This window comes from Apis dorsata, unplaced genomic scaffold (genome assembly GCF_000469605.1).
Source record: "Apis dorsata unplaced genomic scaffold, Apis dorsata 1.3 scaffold_374, whole genome shotgun sequence".
Taxonomy (NCBI): Eukaryota; Metazoa; Arthropoda; class Insecta; order Hymenoptera; family Apidae; genus Apis; species Apis dorsata.
The window spans coordinates 278,552-302,511 of NW_006263637.1; the positions used below are offsets into that span (position 1 = coordinate 278,552).

The window sequence follows — 23,960 nt, forward strand, 5'->3', positions numbered from 1 at the left end:
ATATTACTATATTGTTATTAATATACTAGCAATATATATAAATATATAAAAATTTTATAAAATAATTATTATATTTTTGTATTATAAAAATATAAACAAAATTTTTAATTCGTAAATAATATTTAATTCATACATGAGTCTATTATCATATCAAATCTAAATTATAGAGATCGTATCATGATTTTTTATGCGATCAAGACATTTCATGAGATATAAGACATGAGACATTTTCGATTATGTTCGTTTTTTGAGATGATGTAGTTCAATTTTTCATTATAACGTGGTTTTTTAATTAATATTTTTATATGTTATATAGAAATTAAAATAAAAATGTCAAATTCGCTTGTAAGAAAAGGACTTGAATTAATGGGTTGTGAAAAAAGCATAAAACAAGGTATAAGTTTTAATTTGTACAGGTTATAAATTTATATATCATGTGACAAAATTTTTATTTATAGAAAGAAAGAAAAGAAAATATATAAGGTATAAAGGTGCACTGGATTTAATCCCTCCAAAACACAGGATATTATCTAAAAATGATAAAACAGGTATCTATAATTTTTTAAATAAAATATATAATCAATTATTCATTTGTCTTATAAAACATAAATATTTTTAAAGATCTTGGTACAATTCTTGGACGATCAAGTAAAGTAACTGTCTATGAAACTCAAAAAAAATTAGCCGCACAAAAAGATTCTACAGATAAAAATATACAGAAACTCTTAATACTTAGTAATAATCGTATTGATCCAAATACAACAAATAAGGTACTCATATTTTTATAAATTTTAAATTATTTGAAAAATAAATTTTAATCAAAAAGTTTAATAACAGTTATTGGAGAGAGCCTTGAAAAAGAAATATATTCCAGAAGTAAAGAAACTTAAAGAACCTGAAACTACTGCATTTACTGAAGAAGATTTCAAAAAGTTTGAAAAAGAATATATGGATCAATAATAAGTAAATTGTATTTTTATATTTCCTAAATTATCTTAGTTAAACAAGATTATTTGAAAAAAATATTATTAAATTCAGTTAATAAATTTTATTTGGTATTATATCATGATATAATATTTGTCATAAATACATAAAAATATTTCCATATATTTTATCATAAAGTAATATTATATTTTTTTATATATTTATATTTAATCTATTATAAATATAAATAATCTATTATAATTTTTAATTATATAAAATGTTTAATAGTGATCGTAAGAAGGGTAAAATGATATTGATTGTGACTTGCATTTTATTTCTGTATTATACTATATGGATCATTGGCTTACCATTTATTGACGACAACAGAATACGATCATTTTTTGGTTCTTACAACATTGCATTAATGTTTCCTGCTATTTTGGGCTTATGTTTCATTGGAGGATTAATATTATTTACTATTTATCATGTTAAGCCATATTATTCAATTTATAAATCAAGTAAAACTCATGAATCATAATATTTATATAGATAGAATTTTATTTTATATTAATAATTTTTGTTATAAAACATTTACATTGTATGTTTTATTATTAATTAGATAGGGAAATTAATATGAGTTACGTAATATTATTCATAATACGTTAGTTTAAAATAACCTATTCTAAGATACAATATAAATAACACAAATGATATAAAATGTCTTCAAAAAAATGGTTTGTAATTGGTATTTCGGGTACAACATGTAGTGGAAAAACTTCTGTAACTACCCAACTTCATGAAAAGTTAAAAAACTCAATAGTGTTACACCAAGATAATTATTTCTTGCCGAAAGATGATCCACGGCATGTTTTGGTAAAAGAACTTAATCATTTTAATTGGGAATTAATAACTAGTATGGATATGGACAAAATGTATTCAGATATCTTACAATTAATCGAATCTTTTCCGAATGAAAATAATTCTTCCGAAATTATCAACAAAAATATATTAATATTAGATGGATTTTCGCTTTTTAAATGTAAGGTTATTTCAAATTTGTGTGATCGTAAATATTTCATAACGTTAAACAAAGAACAATGTTGGGAGAGAAGGAAAGAAAGAAAGTATGATCCACCAGATGTTCCTGGTTATTTTGAAAAAGTTGTATGGCCAGAATATTTAAAACACAAAGATGAATTAATGAAAGACAATGATTTGTATAATACAATAACATTCATTGATGGATCAAAAAATAAAAAAGAGATATTTGAAATAATTTTTAATGAAATAAAAAAATTATCATAAGATTTTAATTATTATTATTATATGTTAAAGAAAAAACTACAATAAATATATACCATAAATTAATTTTAAATATTTAACTATCATTTAACAAAAAATGATAATGTTATAAGTCAACTTCAAAAAGAAATATGTTATACTACATTCCAGAATATTTAGTATAAATTAAAATTTTAAATATTTTTGATAATAATTTAAATTATCTTTCTTAAATATTTTTTTTTTTAAGTTTGAGATAAAATAATTGTAATAATAAATCCTGTATAATAAATTTTGTATACAAATGGATAACTGATTTTTATTAAATTGAAAAACATAATAGTCTTATACTTACCTAATATAATAATGTATTGAGTATTTCTTATTTCTTTTTTCATAAATGATAAATAAACTTGTATTTGTTCACCTTTCATTTTGTAAGAAATATATATATGTGTGTATATATATATATATACACACACACACACACACACACACACATATTTCATTGTTATATTATTATCCATATTGATGAATTTTTATGGATTTCTATAGAAATGCCCATATATTAAGTTAAAAAATCAGACACGATGGTTTTTAAATGTACATGAAAATACACGTGTAAATACATGGGAGACATGTATTAAAAAATTCAAAATTTATGTACTTAACATTTGTTTAATGAGTATTGAATCATTTTAGCTTGATAACTTGGTTTTTTCATAATAATAAATATTAATATTTTTATAGAATACTTATAACAATATGCAAACTAGAAATTTTTGATGAAAATATTTTTGTAATACTTTTATATATGCAAAATCAATTAATTAAATTCATTTTCTTTTATATTCTTTTATATAGTTCCTACAAAATTTTTTTGTTGCCAGGCTAATGTTTGATATTTTCATGAATATACACGTGTATTTATTAAATAGGAATTTCTATAAAAAATTGTGATAATTTTGCACTAATGTATCACAATATTCTAACTACAACATGTACAATATTTTCTTTTTTGCATTGCATATAAAGCCTGCTTCAGATGTTAAATAATTATTAAGGAAATAATTTTTAATTTTGTTTCATATGCATAGTATATTTTGTACAAAAATTAATTGTATAAGGCTTAGAAAATAAAATATATTTGAATTGGTAACTCCTTCACAGACACACTTTATAACTTACAATATATCAATCAGCCTTCAGTTTTAGACAGATCCAGAAAGGGTACTTATATGATTTATTATAAAAAGGACATTTTATAATTTTTCATATCTTTTGTTACTTTTACTACTTCAATAGCTTATAATTCCATATAATGACAAATAGTAATATTTTTTTTTTGTTTTGTACAAAATAGATTATGTTTAGCCAAATTTCGGACATCCATCTTCATCCAAAACAGGCTTCTAAATGTTCAAGTCCTTGCTTTCAACAAGATTTGCTTCATTTTTTCTTTTTTTTTTAATAAAGGTAACGCACAACGACGTGTATATGTTACATGGAATAGTTGCTATGTTTAGATTGACCTTGCACATTTGTTACATTTGTTGGAGCAGGACCAGCTGTTTGATCATCTTGATCATTCTGTCCACAAGCTTTTCGAACATATTGAGGTGTAAGAACAACTTCTTCCTCCATTTCAAGAACTCGTTTATCCAATTCCATACATGCTGCCATTTCTTTTTCTAGTTTTGCCAACATTTGTGGCGAATTGTATTTTTCTGGATCATCATGAAATACTACCATACCATCTTTTTGATTGATTGTTGCAAAAATCTCACCATCTTCTATCTAAAATTATAAATATAAAATACTTTTATATAATATTTGAATATATATTATTATGTTATTAATAAATATTATTAATAAATTTACCATGTTTAATATATATTTTTCTGCATCAGCAGGTCCAGACAATTGAACTCTGCTAGCCACATCACTTAAGCTAAGAGTTAAAAAAGTTTTTGTCAACCTTTGTATGTTCTTTTTATATAAATAGCTCAGCACTTGTTTTACCAATCCCATATTATGGTCTCTTGTAAATAATTGTTGATACTTAGTAATAATATTTTGCACTTCTTCACAACTATTCATTTGATAAGCTGTAGCTAATTCTTGATATTGTTGACCTAATGGTTTCATGTACCTATTAACCACTTGACTTGTGTACCTAGGTAAATTTAAAACTTTTCCATGCAGTATTAAAGAGACCAAAATATATTTTTTGTAGGCCTCTAACATAATGTAACTAACTGCCATGGCAGGTGTTGTTACACATACTTCGAAAAAATATAATGCTCTGTCATAATTTTTTAATGCTGTATATATCATACCACCATAATAATAATAAAGTAAAAAGTATTTTGAATCAAATTGTCCTTCTTCTTGATTGATACCAGTAACATCTATATCAAGAAATTCAAGTGCTGGCTTAAAACACTTAGAAAGAAGACATAGTTGACAAAGATCTGCATGTATTGAAGTAAGCTGACTATCAAATAATTGTATTTTACGTATTGCACGGCATAAAAGTTCAATACCACGCAATGGTATTTGTAATTCAACCAATGTTTGGGTAAATAAATGACATAATTCCGCATCTGTAATAAAAATTATAAATAAAATAAAAATATTTTTATTATAGTTTTAATATTCATAAAAAAAAAGAAAATATAAATCTTACATATATCAGAAGCAAATCTAACTTGTTCTCCATTACAACCAATAATAAATTCCTGAACCTGACTAAATAGTGGTTTATAAGCATCAGCATTGTTTGCACCATTAGGATTAGGCAGTGAAAATTTTACACATAATACTGCCAAAATACCTAATGAATGTTCTTGCAAATTTAAGGTTTCCAAAACATTATCTAAGTGTTGTCCATTTTTTATTAGAACATCTGTACTTTTACTTATTATTTCGGATAGCTCCCTAAAGTTACCTGAAATATAAGATAATTAAATAATATATATGTTTAATAACTAATATAAAAATATTAATATAATAATAATAGTAATATAAAAATAGTAATTTTACTTGCAAAATATTGATTAAAGAGATACATATATTTTTTTTTATTAATGTCAAAATTTGAATAAGAAAATAATTCATATGACACTATGAGAAATAATTAGAATTTCATTATAAATAAGTTTAATGAAAATAAATTGAATTTATATATGATCTGAATAAAATTAGATTGAAGAATTATTGACTAACAGAATGAGAAAATAGTATGCATTCGAATTTTATTTTTTAAAAAACGATTATTTCAAAGTAATACAAAATGTTCTAATAATCCTTCAGGATAATTCTTAGAGGTTAGGTACGTGAGAATGTAAGGAAGATCTGAACATCTGTCGCACCTTGTTTTGAGAGTGTCCGCACATTATTTACAAATAGCTCCAATGCTGATGCCATTACTGCAAATAGTTTCTTCTCATCACCACCTTTAGTCGGTGGTGAACCGTATTTACAGAAATTATTTTCGTGAATAAACGATCACTTAAGATGACGTTTTGAAAGAGGCACCCGGAATGCTCTGAAGCATGTTACGAAAATAGCCGGTTGCATCGAACTCCCTCTTTTATGTTATGGATCACACAAAATTTGAATTGAAATATATTCAAATAAATATATTTTCTTTGCAAATTTAAGTTATCTTATATTAATTTTTTAATTGTATGTGTGAGAATCATTATAAATTGAAAATATATTTAATATATATATACATTATATGAAGTAAAATTTTATCTATTGCTTTAAAAATTATAATGTTATAATTAATCAATATGATTATTTTAAATACTGCATTACACTAATATTTGTAAAAGTATTAAAGTAAATATTTAAATATATATGTGTATTTTATTTTAAATACATATACTTATCTTATATAAATAAAAAAGAAATTTTATGTATTGTTAACTTAATTGATGGTTGCTAGGATATTAACGATTTCTAACAATTCTAAAAATAGAATAAAGTAAAGTGTTTTCACTATAATGTCTTTCAATTAAAATTCAATTGCATTTTCATTTTTTTTAATTCTTAAACAGGAAAAAAAGAATTAAATATTTTTTTATTATGTCAAATATAACATACAATGAACTCTGGAAAAGTGCACAAATTGCTTTGGAAGAACTTCTTCAAGTGGATACAAATTTGCAAAATGCTAAACCGCAAAAAGATCGTAAGAAAATTTATAATGCGATTTCAGAATTATATGTAAGATATATTATTATCTATAATAAATTAGAATTGTGTTACGATCAAATAATTCAACCACAAAAACGATTATTAATAAAAAAAGTATTAGTTTCATGTCTCGGAAGAATTTTAGAATTAAAACATGAATTAGTCGAGATAGATATTTCAGAATATAATTATTTTGATGATATTCTAATAAAATTAAATGTTACTCCACAAGAAATTGAAATTCAAATACCCAGATATTTTAAACGCGAACGTTTACAAGAAATTAAAGAAAAACGAAATTATATAGAAAATACTTTGAAAAATATGGGTATTTTGGATAAAACAATTATACCAAAAAAAATGACTGAATTGGAAGCAATAAGACTTATACAGGTAAAAATTTTTTAAATGAAATTTTTTTAATGAAATTTTTAAAATAAAGAACAAAAATTATCTTTCTATATTCTTATATAAGAAAATTATCTTGAAAATTATCAATATATAATAAAACGAAAATATTCGAACGCTTATATTTTGAACTATTTTTGACAAGTATATATATAACATAATTTAATTTCATATAAAATATTTTTATTACAAATTATCGAGGAAATACAAAGAACACTTGTCACAGAATTATTCAAAAACTTGAAATAATATAAGCGTATGAATTCTTTCATATATGTTATATATATTTATATATTATTTATATAAATATTAGGCTCATGAACGTGCTAGGCAAGATCGATTAAAATTTCAATTTATGAAAGAAATTTGTCAAATAAAAGATAAATCTGCAATTAAAGCAGAAACAGAGATAAAAAATGAGCCGAACGAAACAATAGCTGCAATAAAAATTCAAAAAATTTGGAAAGGATATCTAACTAGATTCAAAATTCGAAAAAGATGTCTCGAGGAAATGTTATTAATTGGTATCTTTTATTAAAGTAATAAAATAATTAGGAAAAATAAATATATAAATAAATAAAATATATGAATTATATATATTACTTTTAAAGGTATGGTTCAACCGAGTCAAGAAATTACTGAAAACGCCAAACAAGTTGAAAAGATCAAAGAAGAAAGATATGAGAAACAAATAAAATATCAAGAATTATATGAAAATTTAGTGGTTACAACTAGGGAAAGGATACATAAAGAAAAAAGCGCTATAATAGAGGAAAATATAAGAACTGAAGTTCGAAATTGGATAAAAACTTATTTCCAACAAACAGGAAAAATTCCTGATTTGCCACCTGCAGAAAGTGGTGGATCCAGAATCATATTTAGCAGACAAGTAAAATTAACATTTATATTTATATAATATATATATTTTGAAATTAAATGACTGTGCCGATTTTAATTTAGGAAACTGAAAGTACCATAAGTAAATCAACAGCAGTATCATCAAAAGAATCTAAAAAATCTAAAAAATTAAAATCAAAAAAAGATAATAATATTGAACAATCAGAAGATGAAACTGAACAAGGTTTCAAATCAATCCCTTCTAATTTTCTATCAGAATTAGTATATGCTAATCAAGAATATCAAGAAATATGGAAAAATAAAGATGAAACTATGAATGCAGCACAGTTGCCATATTTAGATATAATAGAGAATGAAACAATTAATAAAGTAGAAAATGAAGTTCGTATTACAGTTGATCAAGCACTCAGAGGTAAATTTTAAAATTAATACATATATATATATATATATGTATATTTTATATATATATAAAATATAATATAATATAATATAATATATATATAATGCAAAATACTTTTATAATTTTATATTATATTTCAAGGCGATATTGAAGCATTACAAAATGCATTAGATAGAGATAAAGGTTTTAAAGGCAAACGCCTTAAAAGAAGTCAAAAAAGAATTCGCCGTAGTACAAAAAAAAATAAAAAGAGAAAAGAAAAGGATTTGACACCTGATAGAACAACAGAATCTTTATTTGAAGAATTATTAACTCAAGGAATTATTAAACTTCATAAAGAAATTCCACTTAATGATTTTAAAGGCGAAAAATCTTTCTTAAACTATAATTTAAAAGAGAAGAAGATAGAATCTTTGCCAACATTTGGTTAAGTGTTCAATATTAATTTAAGTTTATTATATTTTTCACATTTCTCATTCTCATTTTAACTTATTAAATAATTTTTTAAAAATATAAATCTGTTAAGTAATCTTTAAATCATGTTAATTCTACTAATAGGAGATATAAAACAGTTGATAGCTGAATATTGTATACTTCCTTTGGGAGACAATACTCTTAGAGAACTTACACCATTAATAAGATCAGTATTAATAGCAGGTCCACATGGTAGTGGTAAAAAAATGCTAGTAAATGCAATTTGCACAGAACTTGGAGCTACATTATTTGATATTACACCAGCTAATATTGCTGGAAAATATCCTGGTAAATCAGGATTAATTATGCTTATGCATTTGATATCAAAGGTAAGGAGAATGAAATAAAAATAATTATATGAATTAGAGAAAGTAATTTTATATTTTTTATGGATAAAGGTATCTCGTTTGCTTCAACCATCAGTGATATTTATGGAAGGAGCAGAGAAACCATTTGTAAAAAAAATTCTAAAAACAGATAAAACTGATCCAAAACGTTTAAAAAGAGATCTTCCCAAATTAGTAAAAAGTATTACAAATGAAGATAAAGTGATTCTTATTGGAACTTCAAGTTCACCATGGAATGGAGATCAAAAACTTTTATATCAAACTTATGATAAAATTATATATATTCCTAGGCCAGATTATGGAACTATGTCTCTTATATGGAAAGATTTATTATATAAAGTATGATTTTATTAATTTAAATTGTATTAGACATTAAATTTTTATTAAAAAATATACAATATAACATACAATCCATAAAATGATAGTTTTTATTATTAGAACATATATGTTTATATTTATAGCATTCTGGAATTAATAGACAATTTGATACAACTATTATGACTAAAATTTGTGATGGTTTTACGATTGGTACTGTATTAGCGTCAATTAATGAGGTATTGGTGAAAAAATTATTATTATAGTAATGTAAATATTATATATAATATTTTTTTTTATGTTTCTTTTCTAATAATTATATATAAATATAATACAGGTAATGACTACAAAACGAATAATGCAATTAAAAACTCATCCGTTGACACATGGAGAATTAATAAATGCGTTGAGCTCAAAAGATCCAGTTTTTTGCGAGGAAGAATCCGCGTTTTTAGGTTTGTATATATATGTTCTATGAAATAATATTAATATTTATGATTAATTTTATTTATGATAATTCTGATTATAGCATGGCTTTCAAAAACACCCATAAATCGTAAAAAACAACGAGCACTTGAATTGGAACTTCAAAACTTAAAAGAAGAAAATGAAAAAAAGAAAAGAAAAGGAAAATAATCTTCGTAACTAAATTTATATATATATTAATTAATAAAAATAAAATTAAATAATAAATAAAAATTAAATAAAAATTAATAAAATAATTAAAAATAATAATTAATAAAATAATAATAAAAATATGAATAAATATTAAATATAATTCGTGAAGTTTTGTTACTTCTCTAATTTGCTAATTTTTATAATCTTATTGATTATTCAATCTTATTTTACAGATCTTCGTCACTGTTTATCGAGCTCTTGTAAAAATGCAAAATTTATTTACATAAGTAAAAATAAACGTAACCACGATTTACGTTCGAGATCAAAGTTTCAAATATTGATAAATCTAGCATTATTTTAAATAAAAAATAAATTTACGAATTCATGAAGTATAAATAAGAAAAAATCAAAATAAAAGTAGATATTATTAATTATTTATTTTATATTTTTTTTTATTATAACTTTTATTATTATAAATTATAAAAATATTGTCTGCAAATCTATATATGCTATAATGCTATAATGTATATATAGATTTATAATGGTATATCATTATATATCATTATATGTCATTATATATTATTATATATCATTATATATTTCGCAATTAAACATTAATTATTTTTATCATTAGTTTTTATGGTGTTATTAGTATAATAATATAAGTTTTCATGATTAAAAGGATGATTCATGTTCACATATTAGATTGATAATAGATTCAAAATTTGATTTCATAATCATTAATGTGTGTTAATTATGTTTCATAATTTTATCGAGATTATATTATTAATATTTGATTCTATAGCTTTTGGAAGCGTAAATCTGAGTTAGAAGAACGACAATTGCAATCTGACAAGTTTTTATTCATGAACGTCCCTTTTGTAAGAGAGATAACTAGAATAAAATTGTTAGCTTTGGATCGTAACACAAAAGTCTCGTTAAGTCTAAACTTATACAGGTTACATGTTTCTTTCTTCAGTTCACGTGATATAGTATGAGGCGAATAAGTTTTATGATAAGACAGTGGCAAAGATCTTTCCAAAATGTTATCAAAGAGAAATGATGAGGGAATAATATTACACATAATATTACTCTTATATTAAAATATGTTACATTAATTATAATTCTATTTTAATTATGAAAATAAGACATATCATGTAAAATTTTACATTTTTTTAAAATATTCAAATGCTAATAAGAGAATTTATTAAAATAATTAAATAAATTATTATTAAATAAATAATTATTTAATATATGAATTTAACTTATTTTATGTAAAAAAAATAAATTATAACTTTCGTCGATCAATGTCAATAATAATATAATTGTAATATTTCTCTTGAATAGAAAAAAAATTAAAAAATTGAAACAAATGAAAAAAATTATCTAATATTTTAGATATAGACAAAGCAATTCGACAAAAAATTGAATAATCAATTTGCTTTATCTGTTAGAATACTAATGTGTTATATAAGATATTAAAGCAAAAACGTATGAGTTTTTTCTAATATAAAAAAAGTAATTTTTTTTAGCAAATATGAAAAATAAAAATGAATTCACTGCACATTTTGAATTTTACAAAATTTTGAACCTCTTAAATAACACATTAAAAATATCAAAAAAAATTTTGATCTCCGAAATTCTTCAAAATTTGCACTTTTATTAAATATTTTTTAAAATGACACAATTGTAAAAAAAAAATGAACAAACTTTAATGTTTACAAATATCTCTCGAAATCTGTCGATTACGTTACTGCACTAGGATATCGATTCCTCGCGTCAGTTCATCGTGTTATAGCGGTGAACTATTTTATGCTAGTTATCGGTATTGATAACATAAAAATTATATAAAATAAGAACGTGACTAATTAACATGTGATAACTGCATGTACACAGATCGATCAAGACTAAAATTTAAACAAAATGTTGAATCAGTTGAGAGAATAAACGTAATTCAACGTAAAAGCGGAATATTCGTAACGGAAGATGGAACGCCGGTTCATTCTCATGCGCTTGCGTACCGGAAACGTGAATTCCTATTGGTCGACGCCACATGGTCTGATGTCAGACCATAGGGTCTGTCCAATTCAATAATAACGAGATGCTCACGAGCTAGACGTTAGCCAGTTTTCTGCGACGTGCCCATGGTGCTTATGCTGGTTTTATCGATAGGGAAACTGCACGTCGCGTATATATAAAATTATTAAATAGCAGAGCCATTTTTCTATTTAAATATTATTACACATTTCGTTATTCCTTCATTATTGTTATTACAAGTTGGTCGACAAGATCTACTCTATTTATTTCTAATTTAGTGGTGAACGTTAATTAAATACGCAGGATTTTTGAACAAAAAGGAAAATAGAATTCAATAATATTTATCAGGATTATATCCACGTGTGAGGTAAGTGGTTAAACTATGTTTTACTTTAAATAAATTTTTAACATTTTATTGCTAATTGATATAATAAAGTACACTTAATTTATTAACAATTTAATCCAAATTATTGACAGTTCGGAAAATTCTTTTCAAGTCTTTTTAAATATTAAAAAGAAAATTATTAAATAGAAAATTAATCAATTATATTTACTTATCAATTATATTCACAATATATATATTATCAGATAATGCAGAATATTAATTTTTTAATAAAACTATTATATTATTATAATGTTAAGATATAAAATTTCATTACTGAATATCTAATTAATGATTAAATAATGAATTGTTATCATTTTCTGTTTAGTCATACAAAATAAATATATATTTTATAATATAAATCTTATATATAAATTAAATAATTAACAATCAATGAATTAAATTTGATTAATTTTTCTAATTAATCAAATTTCGACTTCTTAATAACAATAATTTTTTCGATTTCTTTCTTATATTAGTCGAAAGTTTTGAAAATAAACACGATTATCAATAATATATAAAATAATTATAAATTTTCGTAGTGATATTAAATTAATAATATTCTTTTACAATTTAATTTATATTTTTACGAATTGTATATATATATAATGTATATTTCCAACAAAATCACATTCTATGAAAAATTCTTTTGTGTTTTGTAAAACAATTGAAATTTGAAAAAATTTTCATATAAAATAGATATAATAGATATAATAGTCATAGCAATGTCATAGTAAATCTAATCATTAGTGAATATTGACTGATATAAAACTATTTAAAATGAAAAAAATATCAGTAATAAAAAAATTTATCTAGGAAATGAATTGCTAATATTTATTTGTTATCTAAATTTGAAAAATTATTTCACAATATATATATAATATTATCATGATATTATTCTATATACAATAACTATATATTTTTCTTACAAATAAGAATATCATGATATATATAATGTGATATTAGTTAAGTTAATATTTGTATATATCTATTCGGCACGAATGACGAATGATAAACGCATTTTAATTATAATTTCGCATTAATATTAAATTTAACTTGTATAAATTTTTACTATTGCATTGTATATTTATCTTATATTTTCAACGAGTAGACGGTATTAAATTATCATGTTATTAAATCATAAGTAAATGTTTTTTTGATACATATATGTTAAGTATAATAAATAAAAAACAAATTATAATTATTTAAAGATATATTTTTACTTATTTTTTTTCTAAATTTAATTTTTTTATAAATTTTTTTTCTTTTTATTAAAATCTTTATTACTATGAATATTGTTTTAAATTTAACTCTTAGAAAAACAATGTTTTTTATGAGCTGACCTAACAATAAGTTTGTTTATGTTTTTTCATTTATGATTAATGACTGATTTTATTTCTTTCTACAAACTGGTAATGAAAATATTTTTTGTTTTTAAATAAAAAAAAGTGCAATTAAAAACGATTATTAATTTAACAAAATATCAATAATAAAATTAACATTATAAATATAATTTTAAAATAATGCAAATTTATCTTGAGATATATTTATATAAAAAATATTTTATGAAATTTTTAATGTATATAATTGTTGTTATTATATTATTATTTTTTCCTTGTTGCATCATTATTTATTCTTAATATTGAATAATAAATTCTTCCTGTTATGAATTTTATTCAAAAAAATGAATTTTGAATAAAAAAAATATCTTAAAAATATAAAATATCTATAATAAAAATTCTATATATTTATTGATATATTTTTTAATATATTATTAATATATAATGACTATTAATAAAATATTATAAATTCTATATAATAATTAACTAAATTTATTTCACAAACATAAAAAATAGAAAATTTGATTTTCATAGAATTAGAAACTGATCACGGATATTTTGATCTTATGCGCATCTATTTTGCGCAACACGTGATACGTGATCAACTCATGAACTAATGCTGACAAGGAGAGGTTCCCAAGTATAATGCTGACTTCTTAATGAGTTTTTACACAATAATAAATCTTAAAAAATTGAAGCCAATATATCTGAATTTATGTATAATATCTAAATATCTAATTTTGAGGCAAATTATCAATAATTTAACATTGAGATATTTAACATTGAAATTATCTTCTTATCTTTCTTATATTTTGAAATAATTATCAATTAGATCGATATAACTGATTATTAGAATAATGGTATTCTTTTTGTTATCGATTTAAATTTATCTATAAATATTAAACTATAAATTAATTATTATATTTATCATATTAAACTATAATTATTTTCTTTTTTTTTTCATTTCATTGTATATTCATAATATTTACGACTAATCTTAATAATTATTTTAATTTTAATAATTATTTTTTCGAAAAATATAAATATTGCATTTTATTACAGAATATAAGAATAAAGAGATAAAAAGTTTACATTTATATAGAATATAAATTTGTAATTATATATTTTTATGTAATGAAATCATTCAATTATAATTTGAATTATATTTTTTAATAATAAAATATATTTTTAAATAACATATTTTTTAATAATAAAATTAGTATCTATAAGCGTGCAGATTATATATTATTTTCTGTTTTTTATATTAAAAATTAGTGATATGTATATTGATTTAAAAAAACGTTATTGATATAAAAAAATAATGTTAATAATTAATAAATCATATATTTCATATTTAATGTATTTATTTACTTTAATAATAATAAAATTTGTATCAATCTGTGTAACATGTTATAATCAATTTGTTGAAATATTGACTATATTATAATTAAAAATATAAAATACTATAATATATTATTATTAAATTATATATTATTAAATTATATTCCGAAAATATTTAAAATGTATATATATATATATATATATATTTGATATTTTTAAATTAAAAATTCTATATCAAAAGTTTTTAATTTATTATTATTGTTGTTTTATATATTTTTAAATAATTAATTATATAAACATATTTCTAAATATATATCATAAATAATTAAATTTTCACCGATTAAAACTATCCATAATTTTTTTTTAAATAATTTAATTTAAATCTTTTTAATTTTTAATAAAATTTACATTAAAAGATTTCATTGTTACGGTAATTTTAATAATGAAAATATATATTAAAATTATCCGATTTAAGAAAAATAAATTTATAAAATAAATTTCAAATATTTTTAATACTACTCATGTTTAATACATATGAAGAATTGATTTTTTTTTTTATTATCAATTCAAGAAATATATTTTAAATTTCGAAAATATAAAAAAAAAAAATTTATTGAATCATTACATGTTACACAAAAAAATTTATTAAATTATTATATACTTTCAAAATCAAAAGATATCTAGCAAGAAAGTAAAAATGTAAAAATATGTAGATTTTAATATACATATATTATGACTATCACAAATATGATAGTAAAAAATGTACACGCACGCAATAAATGTCTAAAAAGAAACAAAACAACATTTCAGATAACCTTAGAAAAAATACTGTTAATTTTTTTGTTTGATGATACGATATAAATGTAACTTAAGTTATTTCACAGTTCATAATATTGTTATGATATATCAATATATTATCAATATATAATATTTAAAAAAAAAAGATAAAAGTAACACATAATCACTTTTTCTTGAAAATTTTATATTTAAATGAAAGATCTATTAATTTATTTAATTATAGTCTCGATATATTATCTCGATATATTTAAAAATGAATATTAGCAATGAATATTTTATTGTATATTTATACATATTTAAACTATTATCATTTTTAAACAATTGAATTGCAATTCATTTATCATTTTAATATATTAAAAAATTAATAAATTTAAGAATTATGTGAATTATGTATATTTTATCTCATTAATATATAATATATATAATATATAGTAAGATTTTCTTTTGTAGATTAATAAACGTAAGTTTTTCTTCTACAGCAATAAAAAATATTTCATCCAATATATTAATCTTTTAATTTAATAAAGGATCGTAATTAATTATAATTACGTTAATTAAGCAATTGGAAGTATATGTCATGCGATCATTAATATATAATTTAACTTTAAAATTTTAATTAAATTGAATAACAAAATAATACATAATTAAATTATCTGATTACTATTGAATTATGTTAACAAATTATGGTGTAACAGTATAATGGGTAATGATATAATTTATCCGTTGAGGTCAACGTCGTATCACGTGTTCTAGTATTACGTTCTAATCAAAACCAGATCGGATAATGAAGATAAAAAAATGTTAATTCTATCACTTATATTACATATTTTATGCGCAAATATTTTAATATATTATCATTGATTATATGACGTTAATTGATATTAATTAATACTATGATTCATTGTAACTTATAATAGAAAAATATTTTTTTTATTTTTTATTTTTTTATTATCATCTTTTTTATTATTTTATTATCATATTAAGTTATTATGATTTATATATAATATTATAATTTTGTTATAACTTATGATAAAAAAACATTTTTTTTTTATTTTCTACTTTTTTATTCAGTAAAGATATTTAACAATATCTTAAAATCATGAATTTTAATAATAAATTTAACAAACTTTAAGAATACCCCCAATGCATAATTTTCAAAAACTACCGATCTATGATTTTGTATGATGATTTGAATTCAAAGATTTTAAGATCTTTTTTGTATGCGAATCTTAAAAATATCGATAGTTTCTTATCTTTATTAAATATAAAATCTATTAATGAATATAAAAAATAGTTATAAATAATATTAAAATAATATAGATAAGATAAATATGATAATTTTAATTTAAATTTTAAATAAAATATGAAATATTTATAAGAGATAACTGCAGGCAAGTAATGTTGCATCTTTCATGCATAAAGTCTTCACTAAACTGATTTATCCCGAAGTGAATCCAATTGAAATCGCTCAATTGATCACATGACGAGAAGAGATATTTATTACAGTAATTTAATACAATTGCTAAGACGTCTGAAGTATTCAACGGAACAGCTGATTCCCGTCATTTTATATTTACGGAATTTCGATTGTAATTAAAAAAATAATTTCTGTAATTGTATTATATTTCTTAAAATATTTTTATAAAAGAAAATTGATATATAAAAGTTAAATAATTTGTTCTCTATGTAATTTATATTATATATATAATGTAGTAAATATGTATGTATATATATATATATGATTAATTTAGAATAATAAGTTATGTAATATATGAAATATATTCAAAATAATATGTTATTTTTCTTTTTCAGCTTATAGTCCACTAGGCTCCCACGTCTGATAAATTCTGCAAAATAATTTGAATATTTGAAGAAATTAACTATTAATATTTATCATAATGCCAGCTCAATTTGAAAGTGCAAACACTCCTGTTGTAGGAGAACCAAATATGATGAACGGTGATACTACTCCATACAATATAAATGATGAAATTGTAATTAGCGGTTTTTCAGGTGAATATTTACTAATTATTAATCATATCTATATTTACGATTTGTAAAAATTCTTTTAATTGTTTTAAATGCTCTCTTTTTTATATAGGACGTTATCCTGAATCTTCAGATGTTGAAGAATTTAAAAAAAATTTATTTGAAGGCATCGACATGGTCACAAATGATGATCGTCGATGGCCTTCCGGTATGTATGGTCTACCTGAGAGGACTGGTAAATTGAAGGAACTCAATTTATTCGATGCTACCTTCTTTGGTGTTCACGCCAAACAGGCTCACGTAATGGATCCACAATTACGTATTCTCTTGGAAGCAACTTACGAAGCAATTGTAGACGCTGGTATTAATCCAAATGATATTAGAGGATCTAAAACTGGTGTATTCATTGGAGTCTCTGCATCAGAATCTGACGAATATTGGACCAATGATCCAGATCAAATTAATGGTTGGTATATGAAATCTTTGTTTTGATAATAATAAAAACAATAATAATAATTTCAATGTATATTTATAGGATATGCATTGACCGGTTGTTGCAGAGCTATGTTTCCAAATAGAATTTCATATTCATTTGATTTTAATGGCCCTAGTTATGCTATAGACACTGCATGTTCATCGTCCCTATATGCCATGCATCAAGCAATCGCTTCGATTCGTTCAGGAGAATGTAATTCTGCTATTGTTGGTGGTTGCAATCTTCTTTTAAAGCCTAGCCAATCTCTTCAATTCCATCGATTAAGCATGTTGTCTTCAGATGGTATGTGTAAAGCATTTGATGCTGATGGTAAAGGATATGTCAGATCAGAGGCTGTCTCTGTACTGTTTCTACAAAAAGCAAAAGATGCACGTAGAGTGTACGCCACAGTTATACATTCTAAAACCAATACTGATGGTAATAAAGTCCAAGGAATCACTTTTCCCAATGGAGAAATGCAGAATAAATTAATGCGCGAGATTTATGCAGAAGCAGGTATTAATCCTGCAGACGTTTCTTATGTAGAAGCTCATGGTACTGGAACAAAGGTTGGTGACCCTCAAGAAGTCAATTCTATAGCAAATCTGTTTTGCAAAGGTAGAAAAACTCCTCTATTGCTTGGTTCTGTTAAATCTAATATGGGACATTCAGAACCTGCTAGCGGAGTATGTTCCATATCGAAACTGCTTATTGCTATGGAAGAAGGTATAATTCCAGGTAATTTGCATTTCAAAATTCCAAATGCAGATATACCAGCATTGAATGATGGAAGTATACAAGTTGTGGATAAAAATATGCCATGGAAAGGTGGATTTGTGGCTGTAAATTCGTTCGGTTTTGGTGGAGCTAATGCGCATATTCTTTTTCGTAGTCATCCAAAGCCAAAATTATTACCAGTTCTAGACAGTAAAGTACCCAAATTAGTAACTGTGTCTGGTCGTACTGAAGAAGCTGTAAGAGTTCTTTTAAACAAAGCTCAAGAATACGAAAAAGATGATGAGTTTATTGCTCTACTTCATGATATTTATGCAAATAATATATCCAATCATTTATATCGAGGATATTCTGTTATGGGAAATGTTAAACTTGAAGAAATTAATCAATATGTTGACAAGAAACATCCTATTTGGTTCGTATTCTCTGGTATGGGATCTCAATGGCCAGGCATGGGTAAAGATTTATTGAATATCGAAATATTTCAAAGAAGTTTAAGAAAATGTGCTGAAGCTCTAAAGCCTGAAGGAATTGATTTAATGAATCTTATTCTGAATGGAACATCTGAAACTTTTGAAAATGTTCTTCATTCGTTCGTATCAATTGCAGCCATTCAAGTTGCTCTAGTGGATGTATTAACATACCTAGGAATTCAACCTGATGGTATCATTGGACATTCTGTCGGTGAATTAGGATGTGCTTATGCAGATGGTACATTTACACCAGAACAAACAGTTTTGGCAGCATATTGGAGAGGAAAAACGATCATGGATTCAAATTTACAGGCTGGAGCAATGGCTGCTATTGGATTAAGTTGGGAAGAAACAGCAGCTCGATGTCCACCTGATGTAACACCAGCTTGCAATAATGCAAGTGATTCTGTAACAATTTCTGGTCCAATTGAATCTCTTAAGAAATTTTCAGAAGAATTAAAAAAAGATAACATTTTTGTAAAAATAGTAAATAGCTCTGGTGTTGCTTTTCACAGCAAATATGTAGCTCCAGTAGGACAAAAACTTCGTACTATGTTAGAAAAAATTATTCCAAATCCAAAACAGAGATCTTCCAGATGGATTTCTACATCAATACCTGAACAAGCATGGAGCACTCCATTGGCACAACTTAGCAGTGCTGCATATCATGTAAACAATTTATTATCACCTGTGCTGTTTTACCAAGCATTATCTCATATTCCGGAAGATGCGATAGTTATTGAAATTGCACCACATTCTTTGTTACAAGCAATTTTGCGAAGATCATTGCCTCCGTCTGTGACCAATATTGGTCTACATAAACGAAACCATTCAAATAATCTAAACTTATTGCTGGAAAATGTAGGAAAAATATATATGGCAGGAGGACAACCCAAAGTTTCCAAGTTGTATCCACCAGTTAATTATCCAGTTGGTCATGGTACACCTATGATCAATAGTTTGGTTAAATGGGATCATTCTATGCAATGGGATGTAGCTACTTTTTCTTCAGGAAGTTCGTCCTTCGGAGAAAATGTAGTAGAATTCGATCTATCTAAAGAATCAGATGAATATTTAATTGGTCATAATATTGATGAAAGAATTCTTTTCCCTGCTACTGGTTATTTATTAATTACTTGGAAAACCTTTGCAAAACTACGAGGAGTTGATTACGAGCAATTGCCAATTACATTTGAGAATGTAAAATTTCAAAGAGCTACTATCATGCCAAAGGAAGGAGTTGTGAAATTTTTAATCAATATATTCATGGGTACTGGTCAGTTTGAAATTTGTGAAAATGGATCTGTGGCAGTAACTGGAACAATTTCTGTACCAAATGATATCAATAAAATGTTATTAAATATTCCTGCACCAATTTTAAAAAAAGAAAGTGAATCATTGGAACTGAATACAAATGATATTTATAAGGAACTTAGACTAAGAGGTTATCATTACAGTGGAATCTTTCAAGGTATTAAATCTATGTCTAATCGTGGAATTTCTGGTAGACTTCTTTGGAATAATAATTGGATTGCATTCATTGATACTATGCTTCAATTTTCCATTCTTGGAAAGGATAATAGAGGACTATATGTACCTGTTCGCTTACAATATGCTGCTATCAATCCTATTGTTCACTTAGACTTTATCAAAAATTATAAGGAAAATGAGGGTGTTCCAATACACTTTTATTCAAATATTGATGTTGTTAAATCAGGTGGTATTGAAATCAGAAAAATGAAAGCCTCTTTGATTGCAAAAAAACAACAGCATCGAATTCCTAAACTTGAAAAATATTTGTTTATACCTTTTGAAAATTCCCAACCATTAGCGCAGGATCCAGAGAAAGCCAAGCAATATGCTCTTACTGTACTTTTACAAATTGTTTGTGAAAATATAGGACATAAAAAAACCAAAATTGTTGAAGTGGCTGGAAATCGTCCTATAGATTATTTATTTGTGCCTGATATAATTCAGTTTTCTAATTCAGAAATCCATCTTAATGTAAGTATCATTAATATATTTACATTATATTTATATATATTTACAGTGTAAAAAAATAAAATTGCAAAAACTTATAAAGTTTTTTTTTTTTAGTTCGAAGTACAAGTAGTAGTAGATTCACGTAAACAGTATAGTGGTTTAGAAGAACTTAATGTTACTATTACAATACGTAATGAAGAGAAAGAACCGGTTGCTGAAAATTCACATCTTATAATAGCTAGCAATATATTGTCTAACAATTCATGGAATGTATTGAAAAATCTGACAGATAGTTTATTAAATAATGGATTTCTCTTTTTGGAAGAAACAAGTCAAATTGACGTTAACTCAGCTAATTTATTAAACCAAAATATGATTCATATTGCCACACAAATTGTTGCTGGAAGCTCATATCATCTATTTAGAAAAAAAGAACATAGATCCGCTCCTATTGTCATACAAATAACAGAAAAGAATTTTATGTGGTTAGAAGGTGTAAAAGCAGCTTTAAAAAAAGTTGCAACTGAGAATCAGGAACTTCTACTGGTTAGCCAGGGCGAAGAATTACTTGGTAAATATTATTCAATATTTTTATCAGAACAATACTTACATGAATTTTAATAATCATAATATTTATAGGTATGATTGGATTTATGAACTGTATTCGTCTGGAAGATGGTGGTGCAAAAGCAAGTTATGTTTTCATTCAAGACAAAAATCTACCTAAATTTAATTTAAATGATAAATTTTATACTCAACAACTAAACAAACATTTGGTAGCTAATGTTTTAAAAGGAGGACAATGGGGAAGTTATAGACATTTACAATTAGATTTACAAAATGAAGAATCTCTGCAAGTTGAACATGCCAATATTAATGTTTTGTATAGAGGTGATTTGAGCAGCTTAAGATGGATTGAAAGTCCACTCAGCTACTACCAGCCAGAAAAATTTCCAAACACATTATTATGCTCTGTATATTATGCACCATTAAACTTTAGGGATATCATGTTAGCAACTGGAAAATTACCACCAGATGCTCTTCCTGGAAATCTAGCTACTCAAGAATGTATATTGGGTCTTGAGTTTTCCGGACGTGATCCAAAAGGTCAACGAATCATGTCTATGGTGGCAGCGCGTGGTTTAGCTACTACTGTTGTAGCTGATCCTAATTTCATGTGGAAAGTACCTGATAAATGGTCTCTGGAACAGGCAGCAACTATTCCTGTTGCTTATGCTACTAGTTATTATGCTCTATGTGTCCGTGGTCGCATGAAACGAGGTGATAGTGTTTTAATTCATGCTGGTAGTGGAGGTGTTGGACAAGCTAGTATTTCTATAGCCTTGCATACAGGATGCACAGTATTCACTACTGTTGGAACTCAAGAGAAACGAGATTTCTTGAAGAAAATGTTCCCTCAATTGACTGATAGAAACATCGGCAATTCTCGAGATACAAGCTTTGAACAATTAATACTTACCGAAACTAATGGACGTGGTGTAGATATAGTGCTTAACTCGCTAGCTGAAGAAAAATTACAAGCTAGTGTCAGATGTCTTGCTATAGGTGGTCGTTTTCTTGAAATTGGAAAATTTGATTTGTCGAATGATTCTCCTCTTGGGATGTCTGTATTCTTAAAAAATGCCTCTTTCCATGGAATACTCTTGGATGCTATTTTGGAAATTGATAGTCCAGAGAGAAGAGAAACTTCAAGACTCATCAATGAAGGAATAGAGAGTGGTGCTGTTCAACCACTTCCTTCAACAGTTTTTTCAGAACAACAAATTGAACAATCTTTTAGATTTATGGCTACTGGCAAACATATTGGTAAAGTTTTATTAAAAATTCGAGATGAGGAAAAGCAAAAAGTTATACAGCCATCAACAAAGATAGTTTCAGCTATTCCACGCACATATATGAATCCTGAAAAATCATACATAATAATTGGTGGTCTTGGTGGATTTGGTTTGGAACTTTCAGAATGGATGATAATACGTGGTGCAAAATATATAGTCTTAACTTCAAGATCTGGAATACGTACTGGTTTTCAGTCATTGTGTATTCGTCGCTGGCGTGAGATGGGTGTACATATTAAAATTTCCACAATAGATATAATAACATTAACTGGAACAAAACAACTTATCAAAGAAAGCAATGAACTTGCTCCTATTGGTGGTATATTCAATTTAGCAGCTGTTCTACGAGATGGTCTCATTGAAAATCTCTCAGAATCTGATTTTGTAATATCAGCATCGCCTAAAATTACCTTAACTAAGAATTTAGACATAGTATCACGAGAATATTGTTCCTCATTAGATTATTTTGTTGTGTTTTCATCTGTTTCGTGTGGAAGAGGTAATATAGGTCAGAGTAATTATGGTTTATCAAATTCTGCTATGGAAAGAATAATGGAAAATAGACAAGCAAATGGTTTACCTGGTCTTGCTATTCAATGGGGAGCTATTGGTGATGTTGGTTTAATTATAGGTATTATACATTTTTTTTTATAAATATTGATTTTATGTTATATATTTCATATATTACATTTTATCTTTTTTTTTTTTTTTTTTTTTTTT

The 23,960-nt window shown here is 24.4% G+C and overlaps 5 protein-coding genes across 9 annotated transcripts in view; 4 read left to right on the plus strand and 1 right to left on the minus strand.

Annotated features, from left to right (window-relative positions):
• The first annotated feature begins 208 nt into the window (after positions 1 to 208).
• LOC102674357 (active regulator of SIRT1-like) lies at positions 209 to 980 on the plus strand. The gene is made up of 4 exons (XM_006618764.2): positions 209 to 394; positions 459 to 548; positions 622 to 770; positions 838 to 980. The coding sequence occupies exons 1-4, from the start codon at positions 331 to 333 to the stop codon at positions 958 to 960; spliced, it is 426 nt and encodes a 141-aa protein (XP_006618827.1). The 5' UTR covers positions 209 to 330; the 3' UTR covers positions 961 to 980.
• Positions 981 to 1,169: 189 nt separating this feature from the next.
• On the plus strand, positions 1,170 to 2,341 carry LOC102674498 (nicotinamide riboside kinase 1). Its single transcript, XM_006618765.2, has one exon. It carries the CDS (start codon positions 1,642 to 1,644, stop codon positions 2,227 to 2,229), a length of 588 nt encoding a protein of 195 aa, XP_006618828.1. The 5' UTR covers positions 1,170 to 1,641; the 3' UTR covers positions 2,230 to 2,341.
• Positions 2,342 to 3,283: 942 nt separating this feature from the next.
• Positions 3,284 to 11,560, minus strand: LOC102674616 (COP9 signalosome complex subunit 3). Of its 2 annotated transcripts, XM_031511966.1 has the most exons (5): positions 11,542 to 11,560; positions 5,580 to 5,755; positions 4,895 to 5,155; positions 4,087 to 4,811; positions 3,284 to 4,002 (listed from the first exon to the last, which is right to left on the minus strand). In XM_031511966.1, the coding sequence occupies exons 2-5, from the start codon at positions 5,632 to 5,634 to the stop codon at positions 3,706 to 3,708; spliced, it is 1,338 nt and encodes a 445-aa protein (XP_031367826.1). In that variant the 5' UTR covers positions 5,635 to 5,755; positions 11,542 to 11,560; the 3' UTR covers positions 3,284 to 3,705. The 2 variants fall into 2 exon arrangements, with proteins under 2 accessions (XP_031367826.1, XP_006618829.1); XM_006618766.2 differs by lacking the exon at positions 11,542 to 11,560 and having other exon boundaries at positions 5,580 to 5,791.
• On the plus strand, positions 6,190 to 9,878 carry LOC102674751 (dynein regulatory complex protein 11). Of its 3 annotated transcripts, none has more exons than XM_006618768.2 (11): positions 6,192 to 6,406; positions 6,644 to 6,804; positions 7,133 to 7,343; positions 7,431 to 7,708; positions 7,780 to 8,089; positions 8,219 to 8,503; positions 8,636 to 8,880; positions 8,950 to 9,237; positions 9,360 to 9,452; positions 9,551 to 9,668; positions 9,743 to 9,878. In XM_006618768.2, the coding sequence occupies exons 1-11, from the start codon at positions 6,301 to 6,303 to the stop codon at positions 9,847 to 9,849; spliced, it is 2,202 nt and encodes a 733-aa protein (XP_006618831.1). In that variant the 5' UTR covers positions 6,192 to 6,300; the 3' UTR covers positions 9,850 to 9,878. The 3 variants fall into 3 exon arrangements, with proteins under 3 accessions (XP_006618830.1, XP_006618831.1, XP_006618832.1); XM_006618769.2 differs by having other exon boundaries at positions 6,338 to 6,441; XM_006618767.2 differs by having other exon boundaries at positions 6,190 to 6,804.
• Positions 11,561 to 11,923: 363 nt separating the features above from the next.
• The window catches only part of LOC102675377 (fatty acid synthase), a 14,703-nt gene continuing 2,666 nt past the window's right edge, over positions 11,924 to 23,960 (plus strand). Inside the window, exons 1-6 of one of the 2 annotated variants that reach the window (XM_006618773.2) lie at positions 11,924 to 12,235; positions 17,542 to 17,742; positions 17,831 to 18,184; positions 18,254 to 21,405; positions 21,499 to 21,955; positions 22,024 to 23,902. In XM_006618773.2, the coding sequence (XP_006618836.1) occupies positions 17,628 to 17,742; positions 17,831 to 18,184; positions 18,254 to 21,405; positions 21,499 to 21,955; positions 22,024 to 23,894 (5,949 nt within the window). In that variant the 5' untranslated portion in view covers positions 11,924 to 12,235; positions 17,542 to 17,627 and the 3' untranslated portion in view covers positions 23,895 to 23,902. The remainder of the gene's footprint in view (positions 12,236 to 17,541; positions 17,743 to 17,830; positions 18,185 to 18,253; positions 21,406 to 21,498; positions 21,956 to 22,023; positions 23,903 to 23,960) is intronic. The other variant, XM_006618774.2, reaches the window with a different exon arrangement.